The sequence below is a fragment of the Prionailurus viverrinus genome, chromosome D1, assembly GCF_022837055.1.
Source record: "Prionailurus viverrinus isolate Anna chromosome D1, UM_Priviv_1.0, whole genome shotgun sequence".
NCBI lineage: Eukaryota > Metazoa > Chordata > Mammalia > Carnivora > Felidae > Prionailurus > Prionailurus viverrinus.
Genome location: NC_062570.1, coordinates 114,425,281 through 114,449,691, shown reverse-complemented (window position 1 = coordinate 114,449,691; position 24,411 = coordinate 114,425,281). Strand labels below are relative to the sequence as shown.

Genomic DNA, 24,411 nt, shown 5'->3' with positions numbered 1-24,411 from the left:
AAGTGTCCGATGCCCTGTGAGGTCACCGATCGGTCCGACCGCTCAGCTGAACATGGGGAGATACGTTCCCGGGAAATAACCTGGAGCGATGCTTGGCAGAGTGAGCTCAGTACCCAGGGGCTGCTGTTATAGTAATGGCCAAGCGAGCGTTGGAGTGACCCAGAAGAGTCCTGTCTAAAAATCTGTCCCAGGAGAGCCCTGCCTGAACGGTCGGAGCTGTGGCTGTGACCACACATGGTGGGGTAACCTCAGCCCGGACTGAGCGGCTGACGGAGCCCACAGCCGGCACTCCTCCCGCTGCAGTCAGTGCAGACACACGTAAGCCGCAGCAGCCCGGCCGCCCTGGTGGGAACCCAGTGGTTGGGGGCAAACGTGGGTGAGTCGCACCGGTGCCTTCCACCAGATACCCTTGGGGGCCTTTGGTCCTTGTAGCACGCGTGTGTATTCCTTCAACAAATTATTTGAACAATAATTAAAAAGCTAGCTGCATCACGCTCTAGAGCTAGACCCCCATTTCTGTTGGGAAGGAAAGCCATCGTGTGGTGTGTCCATGGTGCGCCCGCTGGCATGCACACGAGGGCTGCAGGGAAGCGGTGAGCTACTCCAGGGGTTATGCCTGGGGAGTGGGATGGGAAGGGGTTGAGTTTTTACTGGACGTAGTTCTGAGGTATTTAGATTTTCCCTGGGATGTGACCGCAAACAAGGGGGCGCTCCTCCGGCACGGCTCCCCCACCGGGTCCAGGCTGCCCTCTGGGTCAGGACCGTGAGCCCCGGGAAGTGGGTTTTGTGGGCCCATCCCCAGCACCGTGGTGTCGGACGCCTCCAGGGGCCGCTGCCTCATCTCTACTCCACCCTCCACCAGCATGAAGAAAGAGGCAACCAGAGGCATGGAGAAAACATCCATCTCAGGATTTATTACAACACGTCGTTTCCAAATACAAAAGAAGGGGACAGGTCGGGGAGCAGAGTGTGGCCGCGCTGGGGGACGGGCTCTGAGGCAGGGGCGGGCCGCCTAGTCCAGAGAGACCAGGAGCCATGCGGGGGACCTGCCACCTCTCCTCCGCTGGACTTTCCAGCAAATATTAGGAGGGGGCGGATCCAATGTGGGGCAACCCCCAATGCCAGGGCCGGGGGAGTGGGGGGGTGGGGGGGAGGTATGGGGGAGGGGAGGAGGGCTGAGAGACTTGGGAGAGGGCTGGGGCCCGGCCCCCGCCCCGCCTTGGGCAGTGCGTGGAAGTGGCCAGGGAGGGGCTTGTGCCAGGGCCCGGTCCCCCCAGGACAGGAGAGGGGGTGGCCGAGACAAGGCCTCCCCCCAGTGCAGCTGCTTGCTTTGGGGTGACCCGTGCCTCAAGGGCAAGAGCCCCCCACACCTCAGGACAGAAGTCACAAGAGATGCTGGCCGCCCTGAGAAAGGGCAGAGGGAGGAAAGGACCGGGACTGCGGGACCTGCCTCCAGAGTTTTGGGGCCCAACCAGTGGCCCCAGACCACTGTCTCCTGGACAGCACGGGGGTGGGGGCGCGGAGGCGGGGACCAGTGCATCCTCCACACCCAGGGTCACCTCAGAAACCCAACGCGATAGACAGACAGAAGGCAAATTTACATAATCAATAATAATAATAATAAACCAATAATAATAAATACTTAAACCTCTAATCCATAGATTGCAAACACAACAATGATAGCTTATTTTCTTGGGGAATGGGGTGGGGACGGAGGGAACCGGAAAGGACTTTTGCTTAAAGGGGGGATGGCAGGTGCACAGAGCTGCAGGTCAACAGAAGAACAAACAGAAGAAACAGCCACAGAGGCCGCTGCCTGAGGACTCCGTCCCCCCCAGCCACCCCTCCTACCAAGCCCCTGGCCTCTTCCCAAGGTGACCAGCCCCCACCCCTAGACTCTAGGACATCTGAAGATTGGGGGTCATCTACTCCTGCCTCCAAAAGCCATGGGTCCCTGTGACCTGAGAGGGTGTGGGGCAGGGGGTGGCTGCAGTTTTTTCCCTGCCTTTCCCACCAGGCTGGCCCACTCGGGCCAAAAAGCCCCCGGCACACCACCGGGAAGACCCCAGGGAGGCTACAGAGGTGAGTGCTCCCCAGGAAAGGGGAGTATAGGAGCTGCTCTTCTCCAAGGACCCCAAGGGGCAGGGGCAGGACTGGGGGCGACCTCTTGCACCTGCCTGAGCCAGGGGTCCTTATCAAAGCTGAGGACCCCCGCCCCCAGAAGCACAAGGGTCTGACTGGTGCTTAACTGCCTCCTCCCGCTGCGAGGCAGCCAGCTCCTCGTGGAGAACCCCCCCCCCCCCCCACCGCCCCACCTGCAGGAACATACCTGAATTCCAAGTCTGACCTGGGGCCTGGGGCTGGGTGCAGGAAGAGCCCAGAACAAGACTCTAAATCCATCTGCCCTCTGACCAATGGAGCCAGCACTGGCTAGCCCAGCTCCTCCCGCCTGATTGCCCCAGGGGCCAAGATCCTGTACTCCAGCTCTTTCCCCAACCTGGCAGGTGGCGCTGGGGGCACCTGCAAAATGGAGGAGAGGGGAGCAGCGTCTACCCAACAGCCTTGCTGAACCCATGAAACCGGACCTGGGCTCAGGCAAGGGGTGGGGGGGGCACTCTACCTCCATCCCTGCCCTGGGGACCCACAGCATCTGACACTCAAGAGCCCCCTTCACTGCGCCCCTACCCTGTTCTATCCCCAGCCCCTCTGAACACCCTAGCCTCTGCAGGCCCAATGCCTGTAACACCAACCAGGCAACGGGGCGGGGGAGAGGGGGCAACAGGAGGGCAGGTGAGGGGGGGCCTCCAGCAGGCAGAGCCTCCTCCGCCACACCCCAGCTCCTGGCACACTTCCCCCACCTAGGCTTTGGTGCAAAGCCTGAGACAGGAGCAGAAGAGGAGTGGAGAGGAGGGGGCGGGGAGGGACAGGGAGGTTCTGAGGCTCAGTTTGTGGCAAAGTTTTTTTTCTCCTTTTCCCCCCTCTTTCTTATGTAAAAAGTGCACAAAAGCTCGGCAGCCTCTTTGCAACGGTCAGCAGTGTTTCCTGGGGGAGGGAGGGGGCGGGGAGGGGACCCCAGGCCTGGCACCCCAGCTCGGGACTGAAGGTGGCCTCATATTGCTTAGAAACGGGTGTTTCAGTTTAAATACCAGACAGTAAAAATAGAGCTCCGAGGACCGCCCGCACCGTTGCCAAATCATTGCCAGAATGAACAGCTTAAATAAATAAAAAAATCGAAATATTTACTTCTCGATAAAAATCGCAGTAAAACCATTTACCTTTCTTTGCATTATATATAATATATATTTATAGTGGGCCCGGCTGCTGGCGGCCCAGACCAGGGGGCGGAGGGCAGCGGAGCGCCGGGCGCCGGGTCCCCGGCCGCCGTCAGGACACCTCGATGACCTCCACGCTGCCCGAGAAGCTGGCCTGCTTGCCCAGGGCGGCCAGCTCCTCGCCGCGCGCGCGCCCCTCCACCATGCCCTCCTCGAACTCCATCTGGCAGCTTCGGCGCTTGAATTGCGTCTCCGGGGCCGGCTCCTCTGGCCAGCCGGTCCGCGCGTCCCGGACCTCGGCCCGCGCCGCCTCTCGCCGCCGCAGGTCGCCGCCCCCCGCGCCCTGCGCGCCCGCCCGGCCAAACGGTGCGAACCGCGCGCCGCCGGCGCCCTGCGCCCCCTCCGGGCTGAAGCACCAGGGCCCGTCGGGCGACGGCGTGCCCGGAGAGTCGAGCGGCGGCGCCCAGCTCCCGGGGCCCACCGGCTGGCCGGGGCCGGGCAGCCCGGGTGCCGACAGGGCCGAGAGGCCGAGCCGCGGAGTCTGGCGGGAGGCATCGCCGAAGTTCAGGCCGAGGCCGTGCGCGGGGGAGCGCGCTGGGGAGCCGGCTGGAGGCCGCGGTCGCCGGCGGAGGCGCGGGCGCGACTCCGGCGCCGCGTCCGGGCTGTCGGGGCCCGGCGAGGGCAGACCCAGCGCGCCCCCCGACGGGCTGTCCAGCTTGCAGAGCTTGGGGGCCTCCCCAGGGTCGGGGGGCCCGGGGTCGTCGGGCCGCCGGCTCGGGGCATACGCCGACTTGATGTCCAGCGAGAAGGAGCGCTTCAGGCGGTTGGTGTCCTGGAGGCGGTCGGAGGACAGGTGCAGGCCACGAAGGCCCTGTTGCAGCGCGCTGGTGGCGGGGTTGGAGGAAGGCGCGGGGAGCTCCCCGCCCGCGCCGGGCGCGCCCTCCCGGACTGTGCTGGCCGCCGCGCTCCCGGTGGCAGCGCTCTCTGAGGTAGGTGGTGGCAGCGGCGGCAGTGGGGCCGCAGGGCCCGGGAGGGGCTCGGGGGTCCCTGGGTGGGACGCCCCGTCACCCTGCAGGGCGGCCAGCAGCTTCAGGCTGCGCTCATACTCCAGCAGCTGGCCCAGGAAGTTGAAGTTGGGCGAAATGGACGGGCGCCGGTCCTTCACGAACCTGCGGGAAGGAGGGCGGCTGTGTTGGCTCGGGGCTCCCTGCCAACCCGGACGGCCTCCCTGTCTCCCTCCGCTCCCCCTCCCCCACGCTGGGGCGCGCGGCGCGGCCGAGGCGCCCGGCCGAGAGTGCTGGAGCCCCCCGCTCCCCGCCCCCCCCCCCCCCCCCCCCCCCCCCCGCTCGGGCCTCTCCCTCCCTCCGGGCCAGGGCCTTTCCGTTGCTGGCGGGGGGAGACGGGAGGGAAGAAAGACGGGGCTACCTGTAGGCGTCATCGGAGGACATGCCCATGGTCTTCATGATGTAAGCGATGGCGATGGTGGCAGAGCGGGAGATGCCGGCCAGACAGTGGACGATTACTTGGCAGCTGGACAGCTTAGCTCTATCTGGAGGCGGAGCCGTGGGGGCGGGGTCAGGCCTGGGGTCCCCAACCCAGGTGGGGGGGGTGGGCCTCACCGGCCCTACCCTCCCCCCCTCCCGCCGCCAACAGCCCCAGCCCCACCTCAGGCCGGTGACCGGTGACCGCAGCTCTTCCCTCCCGCCTCCTGCATGCTGTTCTCTGCGGGACTCCTGCCCCCACTGCCCGCCCGCCCCGCCTCCACCACGAGAATAGGCAGGAGAGCGTCCGCTCCTCCCTCCTCTTGGAGACTCCTACCCCCCTGGCCCCCCCCACCACGAGCACTGGCAGGAGTGCACTCGATGCACTCGATGGCCCCGCCCCCTGTCCCCCCTCCACTAGCGCAGGTAGCGGAGTGCCCGCCCCTCACGGTGCACTCGATGGCCCCGCCCCCGGCCCCGCCCCCTGCAAGCACAGGCAGGAGTGCGCCCGCCCCTCACGGTGCACTCGATGGCCCCGCCCCCTGTCCCCCCTCCACTAGCGCAGGCAGCGGAGTGCCCGCCCCTCACGGTGCACTCGATGGCCCCGCCCCCGGCCCCGCCCCCTGCTCCCCCCAACGAGCACAGGCAGCGGAGCGGCCGCCCCTCACCGATGAACTCGATGCACTTGTCCAGCCAGGGCAGCAGCTTTTCGCAGTAGTTGTCATTGATGGGAATGCGCATGAAGCGGCTCTCACAGATGAAGTCCGGCTTGGGGCAGGAGTTGCTGGCGTTGAGGACATAGCTTATTCCGTTCTGGGTCATCAGATCCTGGAGGGACAGGAGGGCAGGTCAGACCACGGGGGTGCCGCTGGACCGGACTTCCGGGTCCTGGCACGTCCCCGAGAGGGGAGCCTCTGCAAGCCCCGCCCACGGCCTGAGGTGGGTTGCCCGGGCGGTGGCTTTACCCTCTTCCCTCGTCACAGTTTTAAAACACGGGACTCTTTCAGTGCTGGCCGGGGGCCCAGTGACATCAGCAGTTTGGCATGTGGGCTCCGCCGCCCGAGGGGCTGGGAGCTGCTTCTCCACCCGTCTCTGCTCTAGTCCTGCCACAGCCCCCTTGGGTCTTCGCGCCCCCAACCCGTGCTTCTCCCGCACCTGGGCATCCATCCCCGCGTGGCCTGTCGGCTCCCTTCCTCCCCCAGACCAGCCCCGAAGCCGCTTCTGAGCTCCTGCCTCGTCCCCCCCCCGCCAACGGCCAAAGCCCCAGCTGTGCACACACCTTGTTCAGGACATCTTTCTGAGAGCCCAGGTAGAGGTGAGGCAGGATGCGGGTCAGGCCCACACTGGGCACCGGCAGGCAGGGCTGGGAGAGGCTCATGGGCAGCAGGGCAGCAGGCTTGCCCTCACAGAGGCCGGGGAAGCAGGAGGAGAAGGTGGCAAAGCCCCCTGCAGGAGGAGGAGCGGAGGAGACGTGGGTCAGGCGGTCGGCTGGCTGGGGCACCCGGGCACCACTACCTCTCAGCCTCCCCCAGCCTGGACTCTCCCGCCCAGAGGGAGGCCCCTGGGTGGGCCTCTGGCCTGAGCACCCGGCCTCCGTGCTGGGTGCTGGAGGGCCGCTCTCACCAGGTCGAGGTGTGTGCTCCACACATATACAGCCCGCCCCTACGCCCACATTCCTCCTCGGGCTAATTAGCAGCTGGCCGCACTGAGGACGCCGCTGTGATGCCCGTAAATGTGGGGTCTGGGTGGTGAGCCAGTCTAGCACGTGCAGGACCCAGGCAGGGGTGCGTTCAGATGCCACGGAAGGCTCCTGCTGAGGGTGTGGTTCCTTCGTACCCGTGGCCTGGGGCCAGCCCCGGCCTTCCTGCCTCTCCCCCTGGGCTGATGCAATCCCTCCCTGGCTCTAGTTGGCCGGGAGCCCCAGACCAAGCTTGGGTGCCAGGACCAGGAGGCAAGGGCTTCTGAGGGGCCCTCCTCCCCCTGGGCATGACATCACCTACTGGAATCGGCACAGCCCGTGGGGCATCTGTGCTCTAGTTAGGGCTCCGTTCTGCCCAGAAGGCAGCACCAGAGGCTGGGCTGAGAGCTGGGAAGCCCAGGGGCTGTGCGCAAGCAGGGCACGCAAGCGGGCCCACGTTCTGCACGTGGCTGGCATGTGCCCTGCCGCCTTCCCTGCACATCCAAGCCCCAGGCCACAGGTCAGTGGAACGAGCCCCTCCGCTGGCCTGAAAGACCCGAGGGGGCCTCCCGAGTATGTCTCTGAGTCCGTGAGTGACCGCGGGCAGAGCTCTCTCCGCCTCTGGCCTGCTTCTGCACCCTGCCTGCCACATGGCATAGCTGTGAAGCTCAGAGACAACGACTGCGAACAAACACTGAGAACACACCTGCCCACTCCCGGTGTGATCGCCAGCACTCGGCGGGACGGCGTGAGACTGCACCCTGGGGCTAGCCACACTTACGGGGACACAAGCCCTGTGGACGTTCTCTGCTCTCCGTGGACTGGTCCATTTCAGAATTCAGCTGGACCGCGCTCTACCTCACTGCTCTGGAGGAGGCCTCGGAGTGAGGGGAGTTCGCAGGCCAAGAGACCCCCCGTGCTCTTTCCGGGTCTGCAGCAACAGCCGGTGAGGGAGCCCTGGCTGGTTTCCCAGGACAGAGATGCCTGGTGCCCTTGGCCTTCACCCGTAGCCCAGATCAGTGGCCAGTTTGTACAAACCTCCAACCAGAGTGCCTGCCATGTGTGCTCCCTGTGACCCCAGCGAAGGATTGACTGGGGGGGGGGCATGGTGATGGGGGGCCCCCAGGCTGGCGGGGGGTGTGCAGGCACGAGCCTTGGAGGAGCTGTCCCGTCCCCGCGAGCCTGCTGGCCGGACAGGGAGAAGTGGGTGACCGTCAGCACCAGTGACAACACAGCTCACAGGTGAAAGCTGGCCCGGGTTCTGGGGGAGGGCTCCTGTTCACCCTTCAGAGCCAGGGGCCCCTGGATGTTCCTGCTGGATGACGGTGCCCCCCACCCCAGGAGGGCAAGGTCTGCAGCATCTCTCCAAAGGCTCATCTCTATCATGTCTAGCCTCCCTTGCTCTCCGCTCTCTGGGTGACATGGCCTAAGCTGAGGGGAGGGGGGCTGCGTTCCACCAGGAACGTCCTGCACAAAGGGGGATCTCTGGACAGGTGCAGACTTACCAGACTTGACTGCGATTCCTCAAGTAAACCCCACAGGATTCACCCCCCCACCCCCCACCCCCGCCACCAAGCAGGAGCCAAGCCTCTGGCAGTGACCCCTACAAGCCCCCTATAGATGTCAGGTGCAGCAGAGCTGGAGACCGGGCCCCTCCAGTGATTTCAGCCGCCCCACCGCCCCGCCCCGGCTCTGGGGCCATCCTGGGTTGAATCCGTGGCAGCGGGCCTGGACCCTCTGCAGGTGCTGGCACTCTTGGCAGCCGGGAGGCGCCCCCATCCCCTAGGCGTCCCCAAGGGCACCTTCCTTCGGGAGGGATACCCGCCTCCCTCTGCCTCACGGCTTCCCAGCTGGCTGCGCCTCACAATGGAATCTCGGATTCGCACAAAAGCTCATGCCTAGTACGCACCAACTCCACCGACTCCGCGGGCACTCGGCCCCCGCCCCCGCCCGCAGCTCCCAATGCTCGGGCTCTCCTGCCCAGATGCGGGCGGTGCCCCCCCCCCAACCCCCGCGCGCCCCCGCGGTCCCCGCGCCCCGGGCAGGGTCCCCACCCACCCATCCTCTCTCCGCGCACCCTCTGCGCAGGGGCCGCTCCCGCCGCGGTCTCCGGCCAGGGTCCGAGGGCGGCGCGTGCGGAGTCAGGCCGCGGGGGCGCACCGACCCGGCGCCGCGACATCACCAGCCCGCATTCCGCAGCAACGCGCACCGGGGCGAGGGCCGCCCGCCGCTTAAAGGGCCAGGCTCCCTTTCCCGTCCCCGCCCCGCCGGACGTCACCGCCGAGCTGCTGGGGGGAGGGGGCGGGGAGGGCAACGGTCACAGCAGCCGGTTCCGGACCCCAGGGCGCCTGCCGCACCGCCCCACTCCTGCTTCCATGAGCCTCCGCTGTCCCGGAGAGGGATCTCCCTGCCCTCCAGCCGCGCCAACCTCTCAGCGCTCCTCAGCCCCACCCACGGAGGGGTGGGGTCCTCCTTTTCTGGCCTCTGCTGAGACCCCCTCTCCCCCTGTGATCTTGGTGATCCTGGAAAGTCACTTCCCCTTTCTAGCCTGGCCGCATCCCTCCTTCCCACTGAGCCTCGCCTTCCCGCCTTCCCTTTCTCACTGGCTCCGGAGCTGCTCTGGCCTCAGAGTGTGGGCAAGGTGAGAAGGCTGTCCCAAGTCTGGGTCCTGATTCGGTGTCACTTTGAGCCCTTCTCATACCATGGTGGGTCATAACTTCTACCTGGCTTGGCCCTCAGTGAAATGGGTGCAAATACTCTAACCTTGCAAGGGGCGGCAGCCCCAAGAGCTTAGCGAGCCAAGCGGGGCACAACCAGGTCCCAAGTGAGTGCTCCTGGCACATTCCAGCCTAGGCCTGCCCCACTGCATGCTGGGTGAGGGGCCCCAGCCTCCAGAGGAGACCCACCATTAGAGGTTCTGGGCTTTCCTGGGCAGCCTGGGGGTAAGGGAGGGTGCTGCTCTAAGACCAGTTTCTCTGACTCCCAGAAAAGGGCCTGGTGGCTCCCGCTCCTGGCTGGAGAGTGTGCGCCTGCACACTGACGTGTGTGCGTGAATGCATGCATGTGCACACGTGCACACACACACACACACACACACACTTCCCCACACACACACGTGCACGCCGGGGTTCCCAGCTGGGCCCTGGGAGAGTTCCCGTCCGCCCAGGCTACCCATTAAAAAGCCCAGAGCCTCTCTGTCCCCTCTATCTTCTTCCTACCCGCTCAGCCCCCACAGTGAACCCAGGGGACAGTGGTTGAATCAGAGTTTGTAATTCTGTGGCTTGTGGTTCCCAGAGCTCACACACATGCACACAAGTCCCACAGCCCACCCACACAAGTTTGGGATCACCAAGGTGGGACGCGCGCACGCGCACACACACACACACACACACACACACACACACACACGAGCAAATACAGATCACCAGCCTCCCAGGGGCAGGCACTGATGTAGACACCCTCTGACCGTGTAGACCCAGACATGTGTAGAAGGCAGTGTGCACACCTGCACACGATGCTGACCTACCTGAACACCCTTCAGAATATGGTACTTCCTCCAAAAGGTCTGCCCTGAGCGGCCTGGCTCTAGCCTTCAGGTTACGTTGAAGGTCCATGCTGCCACTGGGCCCGTGCCAGAGGGCCAGCCCGGTGCCCTGGGACCACCCCATGGGGTGCCTGCATGTGAGGGCCACTCAGGGCAGACAGGCTGAATGTACATCCTATTGGCTGTGTGAGGTGGGGACAACACCCTCTTCAGCCCTCTACGTCCTCCGTCCACCTGCCACAGCCCCTGGCAGGCAGAGGTCGGGGGCGGGAGCACCCACAAATGCCCCAGACCCGGGCAGGGAGGGTGTGCATCCCTGGGACAGACCAGGTCAACCCAGCCCTGGGACCTGGGCCACCTCTGGGAGGTGGGTTCTACAGAAAGCGCCTCAGCCCCTGCCCACGGGGGGGAAGGCGTCATCAAGAACCACTTTGGAACGTGTGTGTGCGCGCGCACTTTGGGCACACCTACGTGTGTGCCTCCAGGCTGGCTGGGCTGCTTTTGGGGAACAGGAAACCCTATAGGGACCCCTGTTGGCCCCCAGGCGGAGTCATCGTCAAGCAGGCATCCGTGTTGGCCGTGGCCTTCACAGGCACTCCCTGCCTGCCACCAGGGGTGCTCAGATTGGGGTTTGCAGAGGATGGGGCCCGTGTCTCCCTTCCCAGGCAGGTGGAGGGTCAGAGATCCCTTCCCTCCGCACCTGCTACAGCCAGCATTTAGGGCTTTCCTCTTGTCTACCTCTTCACCTGCTAGTGGTGGCGGGAGGCCCATGTGCGAGGGGGTTCTGAAGCGTGGGGGTCCAGGGGAGGGGACAACGGAGCCTCAGAGAACTCCGGGGTTACTGAGAAGGCGCCCCTCCCAGCACTGCCCCTGTAGTCGCTGGTCTCTGGGCTTAGACAAAAGCGCAGAGATGCATCCAGAACCCTGCCTCCCCAGACGCCTCCAGCCAGCACAGCCAAGCTTATAGTGGTGCCCCCCTGCCCCTCCCTTGGGTCTGTCCGGAGCTCACCTGTGAGGATGGCCACGCTGTCAAAGCAGCCGTCCAGCTTGCTGAGCAGGATGGAGAGGAAGCTGTCTGCAGCCAGCACGCTGGCGTCCCGTGTGCTCTGGTCATACACTACCACGTCCTGCGGCTCTGTGGCCTCCACCTGGGAGCCATGAGGGCAGAGGTCAGGGCACTGCTGGGCACCTGCCGGAGGCCCCCATCCCCGGCTGCCACCCACTGCAGCTTGTCAGGCACTGGCAGGGAGGGGCTTCGGCCACCTTGCTGCCTCGAGGGAAGGGCAGGCTCTGAGCCACCCACTGCACAGCTCACACCTGGACAGGTAGAAACGCCCACAGCCACACAGGCAGGCCCTCGGAGCAGGCAGAAACGGGGGACACTTGTCCTAATGCCGTGTCCTCACGCACGGGCATCTGAGCTAAGGGAGCACTTAAGGGTGTCCGCTGGGGGCCACGTCCACGTAGAAGAGATTAAGGTGAATGTAACAGGGTCTTCAGGGGTACACACAGGTGCCCACAGGGACAGGGGTGCATGGACACCCCCAGGGCGACCGAGGCAAGGGGAAAACTGTCCCCAGGGTCCCCGGGAGGCACGTTTTGGGGCTTTTGCAGGTGGGATGCCTTTGGGCCTGGGCCCTTCCCCTCTTCCCCAGCCAGTGATGGGAGAAGGACTGCCACAAGAGCCACCTTGGATTCAGGAGGCAGCAGCTCGAAGTTGGGGTTCCGTGCCCTCCCCCCACCCCAAATGCCCCGCCTGGGGACCAGATGCTCAGCAGCTTCTGCTCAGAGTGGCTAATGCCCTGCCCCCCAAGCACACTCAGCCCTTAAGCCAGCTGAGCCGCCAACCCTAGGCTGGATGATGTCACCAGCAGCCAATGGGATTGCGCTCTGGCAGGGAGTCCTCGCTGGGGGTGATTAATCACCGGATTCCCCTCACTGAGGCTGCAGGGAGCTTGTTCTGGCCTTGGGGGGTGGTTGGGGGGACTCCCCACGAGCGGCTGTGCCACCTGGGTCCTCTCACATCCAGCTCTGCTGAGGCGGGGCCTGTGACCAAGACCCCTCCCGCAGCTCCAGGCCGCTGGGCATGCCACTCTCCACACTGGAGGTGCCTCTGCCTTCCCAGGTCACTGGGCCAGGGGTCCCTTCCAGGGCTGGACTCGATGCTCCCGGCTGATGGTGCCAGGACTGTCCACCGCAGGTGACCTGGGATGTTCTCAGGGGAGGGCCCAGAGAGAATTCTGGGTCATTCAAAACTCTAGAGGGGAAAGAACTGGGGGGCTGGGGACAGGACCTCTCAGTGTGAGCCTCTTGGCCACCCCTCCTGTCTTCCTCTGACTTCTCATGGCCATCAATACATGCCTCCCCAGCTGCCATCCTGGTCCACGGCCTCCCTGTGCGCCCTCCACCCCCGGCCCGCCCCATGCCCCTGTGCAAGGTCACACCTAGCTCATCCATTCAGTGCCCCTCTGTGAGCCCTGGACTGGGCCCCAGGGACATGGCCCTGTCTTATGAGGGGAGACCTCTGCCAGGGGCGGAGGGCTGAGTGAGGACCCAGATAGGGCAGCCGGCTCTGGAAGGGAGGGGTGATGAATTGTATCTGGGGAGACGGTATCTGCAGAGGGCCTCCCTGGGGAGAGGCATCTGTGCACCCTAAGAGGAAGCTCAGGGAGGAGGGGTGGGAGCCGCCTACGAGGCCCGAGGCTTGGAATGGCTTAGTACATTCTGGCCCTAGGAGTCCAGCTGGGGTTAGCTGAGAGCTCCTGTGTACCTGGCTGGCGAGTTCTGTCCTGGCCTCTGGAAGTGACGGGGGCCTGGGTGGGAAGGCAGTCAGCCCCAGGGACTGGGTGGCCCTGGGGGCAGCGGGGGGGGGGGGGGGGTGGCGCCAGCCCCAGGGACTGGGTGGACGCAGCAGGGAGGGTGTCAGGTACCTGGCCGCGCACGGCTGGCTGGATGAGCTCTGCGATGGTCACCTTGCCCTGCTGCAGCCGTCGCTTCACCAGTTTGGAGCAGCAGATATTGACGGAGCTGAGCACGTGCCAGCTGTTGTATTCCACGAAAGAGCGGCTGTCGATGACCAGTGGCCCCCCAGGCCCGCCCCGCAGGAGGCTGGCTAGCTTCTTGGCATCCATCACCTTCCGAGGGAGCCGGTCCCCAGCCATGGTGGGGCCGTGGGCAGTGGGGAGGGGGTGGGCCCTGAAGGGAACAGAGGCTGCTCCGGTGGCCGGGGCTGTGGCTTAGAGTTCGGAGGGACCGGGCATGGTGCCAGACCTGCAGGGAGAGGCAAAGGGTCAGCAGTGCTGCAGGCCCCCAGGGTGGGTGCCTGGCCAGCTCCCCGGGCAGGGCCAGCCTCAGAGGGCCCACGGGGAGACCCAGGGGGACCGGGGGTTTGAGCCTGACATGTGCCCACAGAGGCCCTTCCTCTCTTGGGATAAACTAGCATCCCTTCTGGCTCTTCCACGGAAGTCAGGCCCCCTAACATCTTAGGTAAGCGGGGTGGAGTCTGTGACCCGCTGGGCTGAGAGTGTTTGTACGCGGTCCTACCCAGCACTGCACTGTCCAGGTCATGGGGACAGCTTCTAAGTGGGACACAGCAAGGCAGATGGGGGAACACAGAGGGAAGGATCTCAGGGCTTGGACTGGGCTGGCTGGCCAGGACGGGCCTGAGGACGCCTCCCCTGGGCCCTCGGGATCATGGACACTCACTGCTTCCAGAACACTTCATCCTGCCTTCAGGCTCTGTCATCCCATTGCCAGGATGCATACCCTCCCCGGCCCGCACATCTTCCTAATGTCCAGAACTCTGGGCAAGGCAGGGGTCCAGAACGTGCTCCTTGCCCAGCATACCCTCCCTCTGTGGCCCCATGCTGCACAATCTCTCCATAAGCTGATAATCTGGCCCCGAGGAACGGGGGTGGCATTGGGGCTGCCTCCACAAGTCCGTGGGTTCCTGAGGCAGGTGCCAGGGCAGGTGCTGGAGGGGTCTGGGAGTGGAGGCGGGGCTCCTCTGCCACGGCCACTGTCCCAGTTCTGCAGAGCGAGCTTGAGCGTGTGCCACGTGGGGCCAGTGTCTGTCCCCCTGCAGGAGTGCGCCACACGCTCATGGGATGGGGGTGGCAGCACAGGTGTGCTCCGGGCACAGTGAAGTCCTGAGGTCTAGGGGGACCCTTCTGGGGGCTGGGAGGTCCCAGGCTGGGGTGGATGCGTGGCACCTAAAGATGAAAGTCAAAGTAGGTGACCCATATGTGGGGACTCTCGGGGTGTGGGGACTCTCGGCACGGCCTCTAAGGGCCCTCGGCCTGAGGAGGAGGAGGTAGGTGGGGATCCAAGGACCCCAGATCTCGGGGCAGAGGCCCCTCTTGTGGGTTTGGTGCTAAGCCTCTGCCACATGCCTCCCATCCTCGTCCTGCCTGCCAGGCCCCATCTGCCCTGTCACCTGCCAGGACTGGCCTCTCTCTAGGCCCACCGAGCCTCACAGCCTGCCAGGAGGCACACAGTGTGAGGATGATGAGTTTCCTTTGAAGGGGGGAAACTGAGGCTCAGGGGAGGGGTGGGACCAGTCGAAGGTCACACCAAGGACACTGGATAGAACCCAAGGCCTCCACCATTGCCATTCAGTTGGGACCTTCCCTCTACCACAGCCCCATCCAGCTCGGACACAGGAGAGGCTGGGGCACAGACGTACCCTGGAGCTCAGAGAGGGGACCCCCTCAGTACGCCCCCAACCTGCAGCTGCTGCTGTGGTGGGGCCCCCTGAGGACACTTGTCATACTTCAGTGATGATGGCCCTGGGGACAACAGTGGCAGCTGCGGCCATTTCTGGACCACCCCCTCAGGTGAGCTCCCAGGCTGGTGTGGGTGGGAGACTTCACAGAGAAACAGGAGCATGGCAGGTGTAGACCGTGTCTGCTGGCCCAGAGGGAAGTGCCTGGGATGGCCCCGGTCAGCGGGCGGGGCTTTGGGATACCACTCACAGACACCCTGCTCCCCAGGCAGGCACCCGGGCTCCTCCACTGTGGGGGCAGGGCCTAGGGGTGCAGCTGGGGCTGCTGGTCATCCTGAGGGCCGTATGAAACCAGTTCAACAGCAAAAGGGCCCATCTGCCAAAAGGGGCGCCCCACCTGCTGAGGGGGGTCTTCACCCGCTGGTGGGGGCCTGTCTGCAAAGGGGGTTCCCCACCTGCCCAGGGGGGCCCGTCTGAGGGGTGTCCCCGCCTGGGTGATGAGGGGTCCCCAATTCGATTCCTGTATGAGGTGTTTTGAGAAGCTTCAGGACAGCTTGAGGGCCGCAGGACAGGCAGGGAGGCGGGCTCAGGATGAGAGGAGGGTGTGGAGGAGCTGAGCTGGGCTGCAGGACAGGGACCGGGGCTGGAAGGGGGAGCCGCTGGGCCCCCAGGCCCAGTACCTGGTCTCAGCCCCAGCCCCTAGGGAACCCTCCAGCTCGGCCCGTGAACCGCTCTAGTATTGTTATTTGCAGCCGAGGGGGACCCATTAGCAAGTTAGCACCTCCGTCGTTGCCATGGCAACCACGGAGGTGCCAGGCAACGCTGGTCCTGCGGCACAGCTACGGAGCAGGCTGGCTCTGCAGAACGGCAGGGCCTGCTCCTTGCTTCCTGCAGGTGCCCAGGAGCTGGGGCCTGGGATGACCGGGGGCCGGGTCCCTATGAGTCCCAAAGCCCAGGGGTGACACTCCTCCAGGCCCTCCCCTCTCTGCTCCACCGGGTCCTAACCTTTCTTGCCAAGGGCACCCACGGAGCACCTCACTCCCGCCTCCAGGGAGCCTTCAAGGGGCCACGGTCTGGCCCAAGTGCACCTCCTGCAAGACCTCTCAGGGCCTCCTCGGGGCTAAAGCTCCTGGGGGCAGACCCTCCCCTGTCGTGCTATGGATCCGAGTCGAGAACTCCAGTCGGGGGTGGAGAAAGCTTAGGACAGTCTTGAGCAGGTAAGTGGGGCTAGAATGGGCCAGGTGGGCACAGGGAAAACAGATATTGCAGGCTCTTGGGCCTCCCCAGTTTCAAGCACCCGCCCCAGGTACAGCCCAGACTCCACTCTTGGGAACTGAGGGGAGACAGCAACCATCACCTGCTATTCCAGAGGCTGGGTGGCAGTGGGAGGGGGGCACAGCCCCCTAGACCCCCGTCAAAGGGCTCCTTGCTTAGGACACTTAGCAATTCTCAGTCCAAAGGCAGGAGGCCCCTCCCCACCTGGCTGGGCACCGCCTAGGAGGCTGCAGGCAGCCCCCTTCCTCTGAAAGGTCAGGTACACAGCGCGGCCTGGTTTCTGTGCTGTGTGTCCACTGCCGCGTGAGTCGGAACGTGCCCCCTTGCACACTGTCCGCACAGTGCTCACCTCTTTCCCACAACCCACTCCACCCCCTCATGCAATCGCTCACACACAGATGTGTGTGCACATGCACGTGGTCACCGGTGTGCCCTCTGCGTGCCAAATCCCCTGAAACCCCAGAAGCCAGCTCCAAGATCTTGTCACATTGTTGGCTCCCAGGGCCTCCACGGGGCACCCTCTTGTCCCTGAGCAAGAGACATGTGTGGCCAGAAGACCCCCAACAGAAGGCATCTTCGCCAGGGTACTTTCTGCTCAGCACCTAGTGATGGGGAACTCACTACCTCCGGAGACCACCGTCAGGACTGTCTGCCATGGGTGGCCCGTGGCTCTCGCTCAGAGTGGTGTCTCCAACTCAAGTGGTGCCTGGCACACATAGGCAGGCCCTCGGGAAGAGCTGGCAGCGGGGGCACCCACAATGCTGATGTGTCCAGCTCACTGTGACCAGGGGCACCTCTGGAGGCAGAAACTGAGAGGCCAGGAGAGAGACTGGTAGGGGGCTCACACCAGCTCAGCTCATTTACCCCCATCTGTTCTCATCAGGGATCGTACAAATGCTCTCACCGGCCCCCCCCCAACCCCCTCTCCCCGAGGTGAATGCAACAGGACCCAAGCTGGCCTTTACTCTGCCCGGGAGGAGCCAATGGCAAGGCCAAGCAGAGCCAAGTTGGTCTGGGGAGGCTGTGTGCCTGGGAGACGGTGGGGTGGGGGCCCTGCACCCCCAGGTCATAGGAGTCTGGGCAGAGCCTGGGTGGGAGGTCCCAGCACGTCGGTCCTTGAGAGGGCATGTTCGGGACCCTACAAATCTAGGTTCCTCTGTTCCTTCCTGGCTTGTTCTAGTCCTACTGATCTGCAGGACTTCTGGTCACTGTGCCCCATGCCACACACCTGGGCCATCCCGGGGCAGCCACCAGTCACTGCCTGGACGGGTTCAGGCAGAGGTGGCCTCAGCCCGTGCAGTCCTCGTGGTCAGAGTCTGACCCACGTTCCTCTTGCTATGGGTTTGGCTCCGCTTCCTTCCCTTTCTGCACCCACTGGCTTTCGTGGCCCCTTGGGCTCTCTGTCCACTGGAAACATCTGGAGCAGCTGGTCAGCCTCAGCTGGAGAGGAGAGGATTCCGGGTAGGGACCTGGAGCAGAGCGTCCCTTCAAGCATCTCTCTGCATCCGTATGCATGGAACCCACTGTTCCTGGAGGCAGCCTCTGGGGCACAGGAGCCTTCCCAAGGGCCCAGGGCAGCAGGGGACTAGAAGCCACCCAGCAACTCTCCTGGGGCCCTCGCTGCCTGCAGCGGGAGGTATTCAGTCAGACTTCAGGACTGACTCCCAGCTCCTGGTCACATGATCTGCCCTACCTAGGCAGGTGCTTATTAAGCTTCTGGGGAGTGAATTCATGGGACATCTGTCCTCCCCGAGCAGGGTGGGGACACTGCATGCTACACTCATTCCCTGAGCTGCCCTAGAAGCAAGAAGGTCTGAGGGAGGCGGCGGGGAGTGACGGACCCTCAGACCTCTGCTCAGACCCCCAGGGCATGAAGCTGCTCCCCCGGCCTGCAGCACCCCCACCTCCACCCCAAGCGGCACCCCTGTGGACACTGCATTAGATCTGGCCACCTCCCTCCTCCACCCTGTGGGATCCGCGACCCCTCCCCCTGAACCCCCAATCACTGCAGCACCCAGGACCCCCCCCTTCCCCCCCGCCCAGGGCAGAAGCTAGTACCAGCTTGCAGCAGGAACTCAGGAGGCAAATTCTCCCAGTAGGGGTGACCTGGTGGGGGCTGGGCGCATCGTCGGCCCATCATCGCCCCCTCTGCTCCGGGCCAGACTCTTAGGTACCCCTCCCCACCAAGGTGGGCAGATAGGCTGAGGGAGGCTGGTTGCACTCAGCCTGGCAGTGCCAGCCCCTCCCCCAGCACCCGCTGCTGCCTCTGCAGCAGGCGGGCGGATGGTCTTTATTCTGCAGAGGCCAGCTGAGCACCCTGGGGTGGGGGTACCCGTGGCGGCCTGGCCAGAGAGGGGACACGGATCTGCAGCCCCTCCCCGCCGAACACGGAATGGGCCCTTTCCAGAGCCTCTCCACAGGCCAGGACCCTCGGCTCCTTTGGTCAAGGCCTGCATCGCCAGCCCGCGGGGGCAGGGACGACCTTCTCCAATTTGGGGCCTCCATGGCGGGGTGGGGGTTAGGGAGTCTGGGGTTCTCGCAGACGTCCGTACAGATCTATGCTGGATCACAAACGGCCCAGGTCCTGGGTCCTTATTGCGTGCTCCCCCCTACCCCCCAAATGAGAAGGAATTTCGAGGAGAAAGGCGGCGAAGCCGGAGGAGGGAGGGGTGGGCCAATGTGGACCGGGCCAGGGTCCACTGGGGGCTGGGGGAGGCGGGGGAAGGGCTTCCCGGGCGGGCCAGTGGCGTCCCCGCGAGCCTGGCCGCTCACCTCCGGGCCGCCTCCTCCTCCCGGGCGCCCGCCGGGTGCTGCCGCCCCAGCGCTCCAGACGCAGCGCCCCCCACCCCCACCCCGGGCCCCCTGCCCGCGCCCCGCGCGTCCGCGCTCGGCGCCCCCGCTCACCTCGCCGTCGCTCGTGTCCGGGGCGCACGGGGACCCGCGCCCGCTCAGCGCGCCCGCTCGGCCGCGCCGCCCATGGGCCCGGCGGGGGCCCGCGCAGCCGGGGCAGGGGCCGGGGGAGCGCGCGGGCCGCGTCGCCGTCGCCGCCGTCGCCGCCGCCGCCGCGGGGAGCGCTCGCTCGGGCCGGGGCGCGCGCACTGCGGACGGGCACGCGCGCTCGCGGCGCGCATCCCACCCCCCGGGCTCGGCGGGCGCGGCCGGTGCGGCTCCGGCGCGGCTCGGGCTCCGGCGTCCGGGCGGGGGGCGCGGAGCCGGCTGGGCCGCCGCGCTCGGCCGCGAGTGACAGGCCCGGGGCGGAGGGCGGGGCCGCCGGCGGGGATGAGGTCATGCCGAGCGAAAAAGGCCCTGACGTCACCTGCAGCCAATCAGCGCGCGCGGCTCGGGGGCAGGTGACGTCAGCCGGAGCCCGGCCGCGGGTGCAGATCAGAGGCGGCGGCCGCGGGGGGCGGGGGGCCGGGCTGGCCGCCGCCCTCCGCCCTCTGCCCTCCGCCCCCCCCCGCCCGGCACCGGCTCTTAAAGGGGCCGTGTGGCGTCCCCTCCGTGCTGCCAGGGACCCCCCCCCCGCCCCCCACCAACCTTCAGGGAGCCTTCCTAGCCCCAGCGCCCGGCCCCAGCACGCGGGGACCCCCGGCCTCGAGCCGCTCACCGCCGAGGAGGGTCCGGCTGAACGGGTCGTGGCTCGAGGGTCTTCACCCGCCGTGGCCCGGCCGGAGCTGGCGCCGCCTCCCCAGCCCCGCAGCCTTTGTTCGCGCGGGGCCTGCGGGCCCCGAGACCCTCTCGGTCCCAGGCGGCGAGGGCGCTGCGCGAGCTAGGCCCGCGAGCACTTTACCTGCGGGACTGATGCCGACCCTCTCCAGCACCCCTGGAGGTGGGAACCTGGGTTTCCACTTTACTCGGGAGCAAATTGGAAGCTCGGAGGCGAGACGGTTTGTCTCAGGTCACACGTCTCACGAACTCTGGGGAGGGTGTCCCCAGTGCAGTGCTGTCCCCCAGGCCCCGCCGATCACTTCAGCCTCTGATGCTTCTGGTGAAAAGCCACCCCCAAACAGTGCTTATCGGGGTCCACCCTGACAATATGTGTTCTCCCCCAGCCCCCAGTCAAGGCTGTCGAGGGTCTGCCCCCAGGCGACTTGAGGCCCGGACGCTGGGAGTCCAGAGCGGGAACAAACATAGGTAATTACACCTTGAGCAGGGTTGGGCCGGAAACAAACAGGGGCCAGAGACACACAGGCGGTGGGCAGCCTGGAGGCCACCCCAGGAGGCGGTCTGGAGGCTGGGGAGGCACCTGTGGTGCAGAAGGGACCCTCCCTACCCCCCAGGCAGGAAAGACCTGGATGGTCCCTAGACCTGGAGGAGGTCAGGGAGCTGGAGGTAGGAGAGCCGGGAGAAGATATGCACCCACACACCTACTGATTACTGAGCACCTTCTCCAGCCGGGCCCTGTGCGGGGCACTGGGATGTTAGCTCTGAGAAAGACGACAAAGGCCATTGCCGTGAGCTGACACTGACGGGAGCCTTTGAAGGTAATGTATTTTTTGGTGGGAGGGGTGACCAGACAGCTCAGATGTTTCTAAAACCCCTTCCCTATGGCTGGCCGATGGAGAGTGAGGTGATCTCTCTAGCCTGAGGCGCCCAGCCTTGGCAGGTCTCCCAGGGCCACCTAGGGGCTCTGAGAGGGGCTTTGGCCCCCAGGGAGTGCAGCACCTTCCCAAGGAGGGAGAGAGCTAGGAGGTGGCTCTCAGCCATCCTTGGTGAAGAAGGGTCACAAAAAATGTGCCAGGCACAACTGGCCTGTCTTGTCCCGGGCAAGGATGGGCACTCTGGACCGCAGAGCTCTGTGTGGGAGTGCAGGAGGGCATTGGGTAGCAGGTGGGTCCTGGGCAGGGCTCTGGAGGGTCCCCCCTTCTGATCCTCAGTTCTCCCAAGCAGGCTGAGCCACCTACAGCCTCAGGGCTGTGCACAGAGTAGGTGTGTAGTAAGTGTGTGGGGCCTCCTTTCTTGCTGGCCTGAAGAATGTCAGGGTAGTTGTGTGTATATGTGGTGCATGGCCGGCGCGGGGAGAGGGGAGAGGATGTGTTCCTGGCACAGAGCCAACACCGAGGATAAACAGTCAACTGGGCCTGTCCTGGAAGGGAGCACTGGTAACCTGGGGGCTATCTGGGGCTGGGGCTGGGGCTGGGGCTGGGGCTGGATTGAGGTCTTTCCTCTTTCTGTGATCTGCTAGCCAGAGGCAGACCCTGAGCTCCTGGGAATGCCCAGCCCAGATGCATGGCCGGGACAGTGGTGGGTGGGGGCTTCCCTGGGACCCTGCTATGTTTGGGTTCACTCCATGTCTGAAGAGTGGGGAGGCTGAGCCCCAGGAGGGGACAGGGGGATTCAGGCTGAGCCCAGACGGGGCCAGGTGGCTGGAGGGAGCACATGAGGCCCTTGGGGAGGGAGCACAGAGAGATCCAGAAGGGCCTGGGAGCGGCAGGAGTTGGGGTTTGTCGGTCTTTAGACTGAGGAGTTGGGTTTGCTCCCTGGCCAGGGGGGAAGGTGTTCAAGTGGGCTCCTCTTCTGCCCAGCCGGGATGTGGCCAGCACTTGCACGTGGCCTGGGAGTGCCCATGGCCCCAAAGAACTCTGGCTGTGCCCTGGGCAGCTCCTAGCTAGGCCTGAGCAGGTGGCAGTAAATTGAGGGGCGGGCGATGATGTCCTCACTTCCTTCTGGAAGCTGTAGATGAGTGGGTGGGGGTGGCGTGCAGCTTTCTGGGGCTGGACCTGGCCAGGGAAGTATGTTTGGGCCATGATTATTCTCCAGTTCTGTCATTTCTGGTGCAAAGGAGCACTTAAAACCTGGAGTTTTGCGACAAGGAGGCAGAGGTTTAGGGAGGCACTGCGAGTTTCCCAGGCCGCTAGCTCTGCCCTAGGTTCTTTCCAGCCCCGTGCTGGATTCTATCCGCGCCCCCTAGGCCCCCTCGGAGGGCCAGCGGCCTGGGCGCTGAGACTCATGCCCTAACGAGGTGCGCAGGGGCAGGGGCGGCTGGGGGAGGGGGCTGCGGTGGGCCCGGGCGCTGGGCGGTGCGTGGAAGGAAGTGGGGTTCCCAGCTCCCCAGCCAGGGGTCGCCTTGTGAGGCCGGGCCAGGTCCAAGCCCGCTGCCCGCTGGGCCCGGGCTCCCCGCGGGTGATCGCGGCGGGCCACGCGGGCCCGGGCCCCCAGCGGTGGAGCGGGACCCGGCTCAGGGCAGCGTCAGGGTCGGGTCGGTCCCCCGCCTGGAGGACCGCGCGCCGGGTCGGGCTGACGCGGGCGGTCCGTGCGCGCCCCCTGCCGCCCGCCTGCGCCCGACCAGAGAGGACGCGCGGGGTGGACTTTCCTTCCTGCGTCCTCGCCACACAGAAAGAAAAACGGGGTCCACTTTTTTTTTTTTTTTTTGCCGATTTGCAGCTCGGCGTTTCAGCCAAAGACACACAATAAACGTGTAGCCGTGGCATTGTTTTCCCCACAACCAGATTTTTTTTTTTTTTTTTTTTAAGTCAAGGCATTGTTAACAATAAAATGCGTATCCCGGTTGTCCAAGCAAGTGGGCTTGGACCTAGAGCTTTCCGGTCGCCCCAGGAAGCTCCCCCGCCCTCCCAGCCTCTGACCTAGCGCCCTCACCTTCTGACCTAGCGCTCTGTGAACCTGGATGAGGTTCACCATAACCAGGTGATAAACGTCTGTGTGGTGTTGCATTTGATGGACGCGCGGTGATATTTGGACCAAGTTTCTATATTTATGTGATAGATTATTTCCATAGTTTGGTTATTACAACCAGTGCAGGGAGCAGCATCCTTCTGTGTGTTTTTCATAACACATTTCAGGTTATTTTCTTTCCTGGTTTTTAATTATGATGTAAAAAAAAACCCAACAAAAACAAAAACAAAACCCTGCCAAACACGTGTAATGACGGAACAGACTCCTGTTTTCAGCTCTGGACCCAACCATGTCAGCAGGTCTCCGTGTTTGCTTCAGGCTGGAAGAACCACATCGGGGTCCTGGTGGGAGGCAGGCGCTGAGTGGGGGACGTCTTCTCAGTTCTGGCTTTCTCATTTCATGGCACGTATAAGTCCTGCATACAGCAGATAGTATTATCTTGTGCGCTTTTCAATATTTCTGTATGAGCATCATGGCACATTTCTCCTTCAATTTGCTTTTTCTGTTTTGCACGCGCCAGCCTGTTTATCCTTGTTGAGGCGGGTGCCCCCGTCCACCCGTTTTAGCTGCTGTGTGTGTAGGTTTGCACTGAGGAACAGACCGGTTATGTTGCCATTACTCTACTGATGGACGTTTAGCTCGTTTGCAAGTTTTTCTCCACGCAGCTGTGTTGCAACCAACGTTCTGGTGGTTGTCTCCTCTGGTGGTTGTCAGCACGACCTGGGACTGTGTGGGAAGTGCACACTCTCAGCCCCCACCCACGCCTGCTAAGCCAGACTCTCTGTTTTAACAAGTTCCTGAGATTTGTACGCACGTTCAAGCTTTTGGCTTTCTTTTTTTGTATCATTTTATTTAATTTTTAAAATGATACAGTAAAATTGACTCGACTTTTTTTTTTTTATTGTGGCAAGATATGCATGATATAAAAGTTGCCGCCTTAACCATTTTTAAGTTCAGGGGCATTAAGTACGTGCCCATCATGCACCCACCACAACCATCCGTCTCCAGAACTTACTCATCTTTCCCAACTGAAACTCAATCCCCATCAAACAATAAACCCCATTGTCCCTGCCCCGGCCCCTGGCACCCGCCATGCTTCTCTCTGTCTCTACGAATTTGACTTCTCCAGGGAACTTGTGTGAGTGACATCCTGTGGTATTTGTCCTTTGTATCTGCCTCATGTTACTCAACATCATGTCCTTGGAGCTCATCCATAGGTAGCAGGTGTCAGAATTGCCTTTCTTTTTAAGGCCGAATAATCTTCCATGGTGTGGACAGATGACATTTTGTGTATCCCTTCGTCTGCCGGTGGATGCTGGGCTGTCCCCGTCCTTTGTGTACTGTGAATAACACTCCTGTGAACAGTCTCTGTGAACAGAGACCCTGCTGTGCACTCTTTTGGGTATGTACGTGGAAGTGGAATTATCAGATCACATGACATTTGCGTGTGTACCTTTTGAGGAACCACCAAACTGTTCTCCACGGCAGCTGTACTCTTGTAAATTACCAACAACGCACCAGTGTTCCAACTTTTCGACATCTCAACAAAATTGACACTTTTGGGTTTTGACACCTATGTAGATTCGTGTGCCGTCATCATAATCAATACGGAGCAGCTCTGTCACCCTAAGAATGTCTCCCGTGCTATTTCTTTATGGTGACATACTCCTTTCAGCCTTACCCCTTGGCAACCACTGGTCCGTGCCCATCAGTATGGTTTAGTTTTTCTGAGGACACGAGAGGAGTGGAATCCCACAGTACGTAAGCTTTAGAGACTGCTATTGTCTTTGACGTTCATCCCGGTT

General features: G+C 63.7%; 1 protein-coding gene across 2 annotated transcripts; it reads right to left on the bottom strand.

Moving 5' to 3' along the window:
* Window positions 1–924: 924 nt before the first annotated feature.
* Window positions 925–18,998, bottom strand: DUSP8 (dual specificity phosphatase 8). Of its 2 annotated transcripts, none has more exons than XM_047824252.1 (7): window positions 18,878–18,998; window positions 12,906–13,245; window positions 10,985–11,123; window positions 6,033–6,199; window positions 5,422–5,581; window positions 4,698–4,821; window positions 925–4,441 (listed from the first exon to the last, which is right to left on the bottom strand). In XM_047824252.1, exons 2-7 carry the CDS (start codon window positions 13,134–13,136, stop codon window positions 3,385–3,387), a joined length of 1,878 nt encoding a protein of 625 aa, XP_047680208.1. In that variant the 5' UTR covers window positions 13,137–13,245; window positions 18,878–18,998; the 3' UTR covers window positions 925–3,384. The 2 variants fall into 2 exon arrangements, with proteins under 2 accessions (XP_047680208.1, XP_047680207.1); XM_047824251.1 differs by lacking the exon at window positions 18,878–18,998 and adding an exon at window positions 17,202–17,309.
* Window positions 18,999–24,411: the final 5,413 nt, after the last annotated feature.

Coding starts and splice junctions, on each gene's coding strand:
- DUSP8 (XM_047824252.1), bottom strand. CDS start 13,136: ATGGCTGGGGACCGGCTCCCTCGGAAGGTGATGGATGCCAAGAAGCTA. Junction 6,200..10,984: donor CAGCGTGGCCATCCTCACAG/GTGAGCTCCGGA, acceptor CTCCTCCTGCAG/GGGGCTTTGCCACCTTCTCC. Junction 4,822..5,421: donor CAAGTGCATCGAGTTCATCG/GTGAGGGGCGGC, acceptor CTCCGCCTCCAG/ATAGAGCTAAGCTGTCCAGC.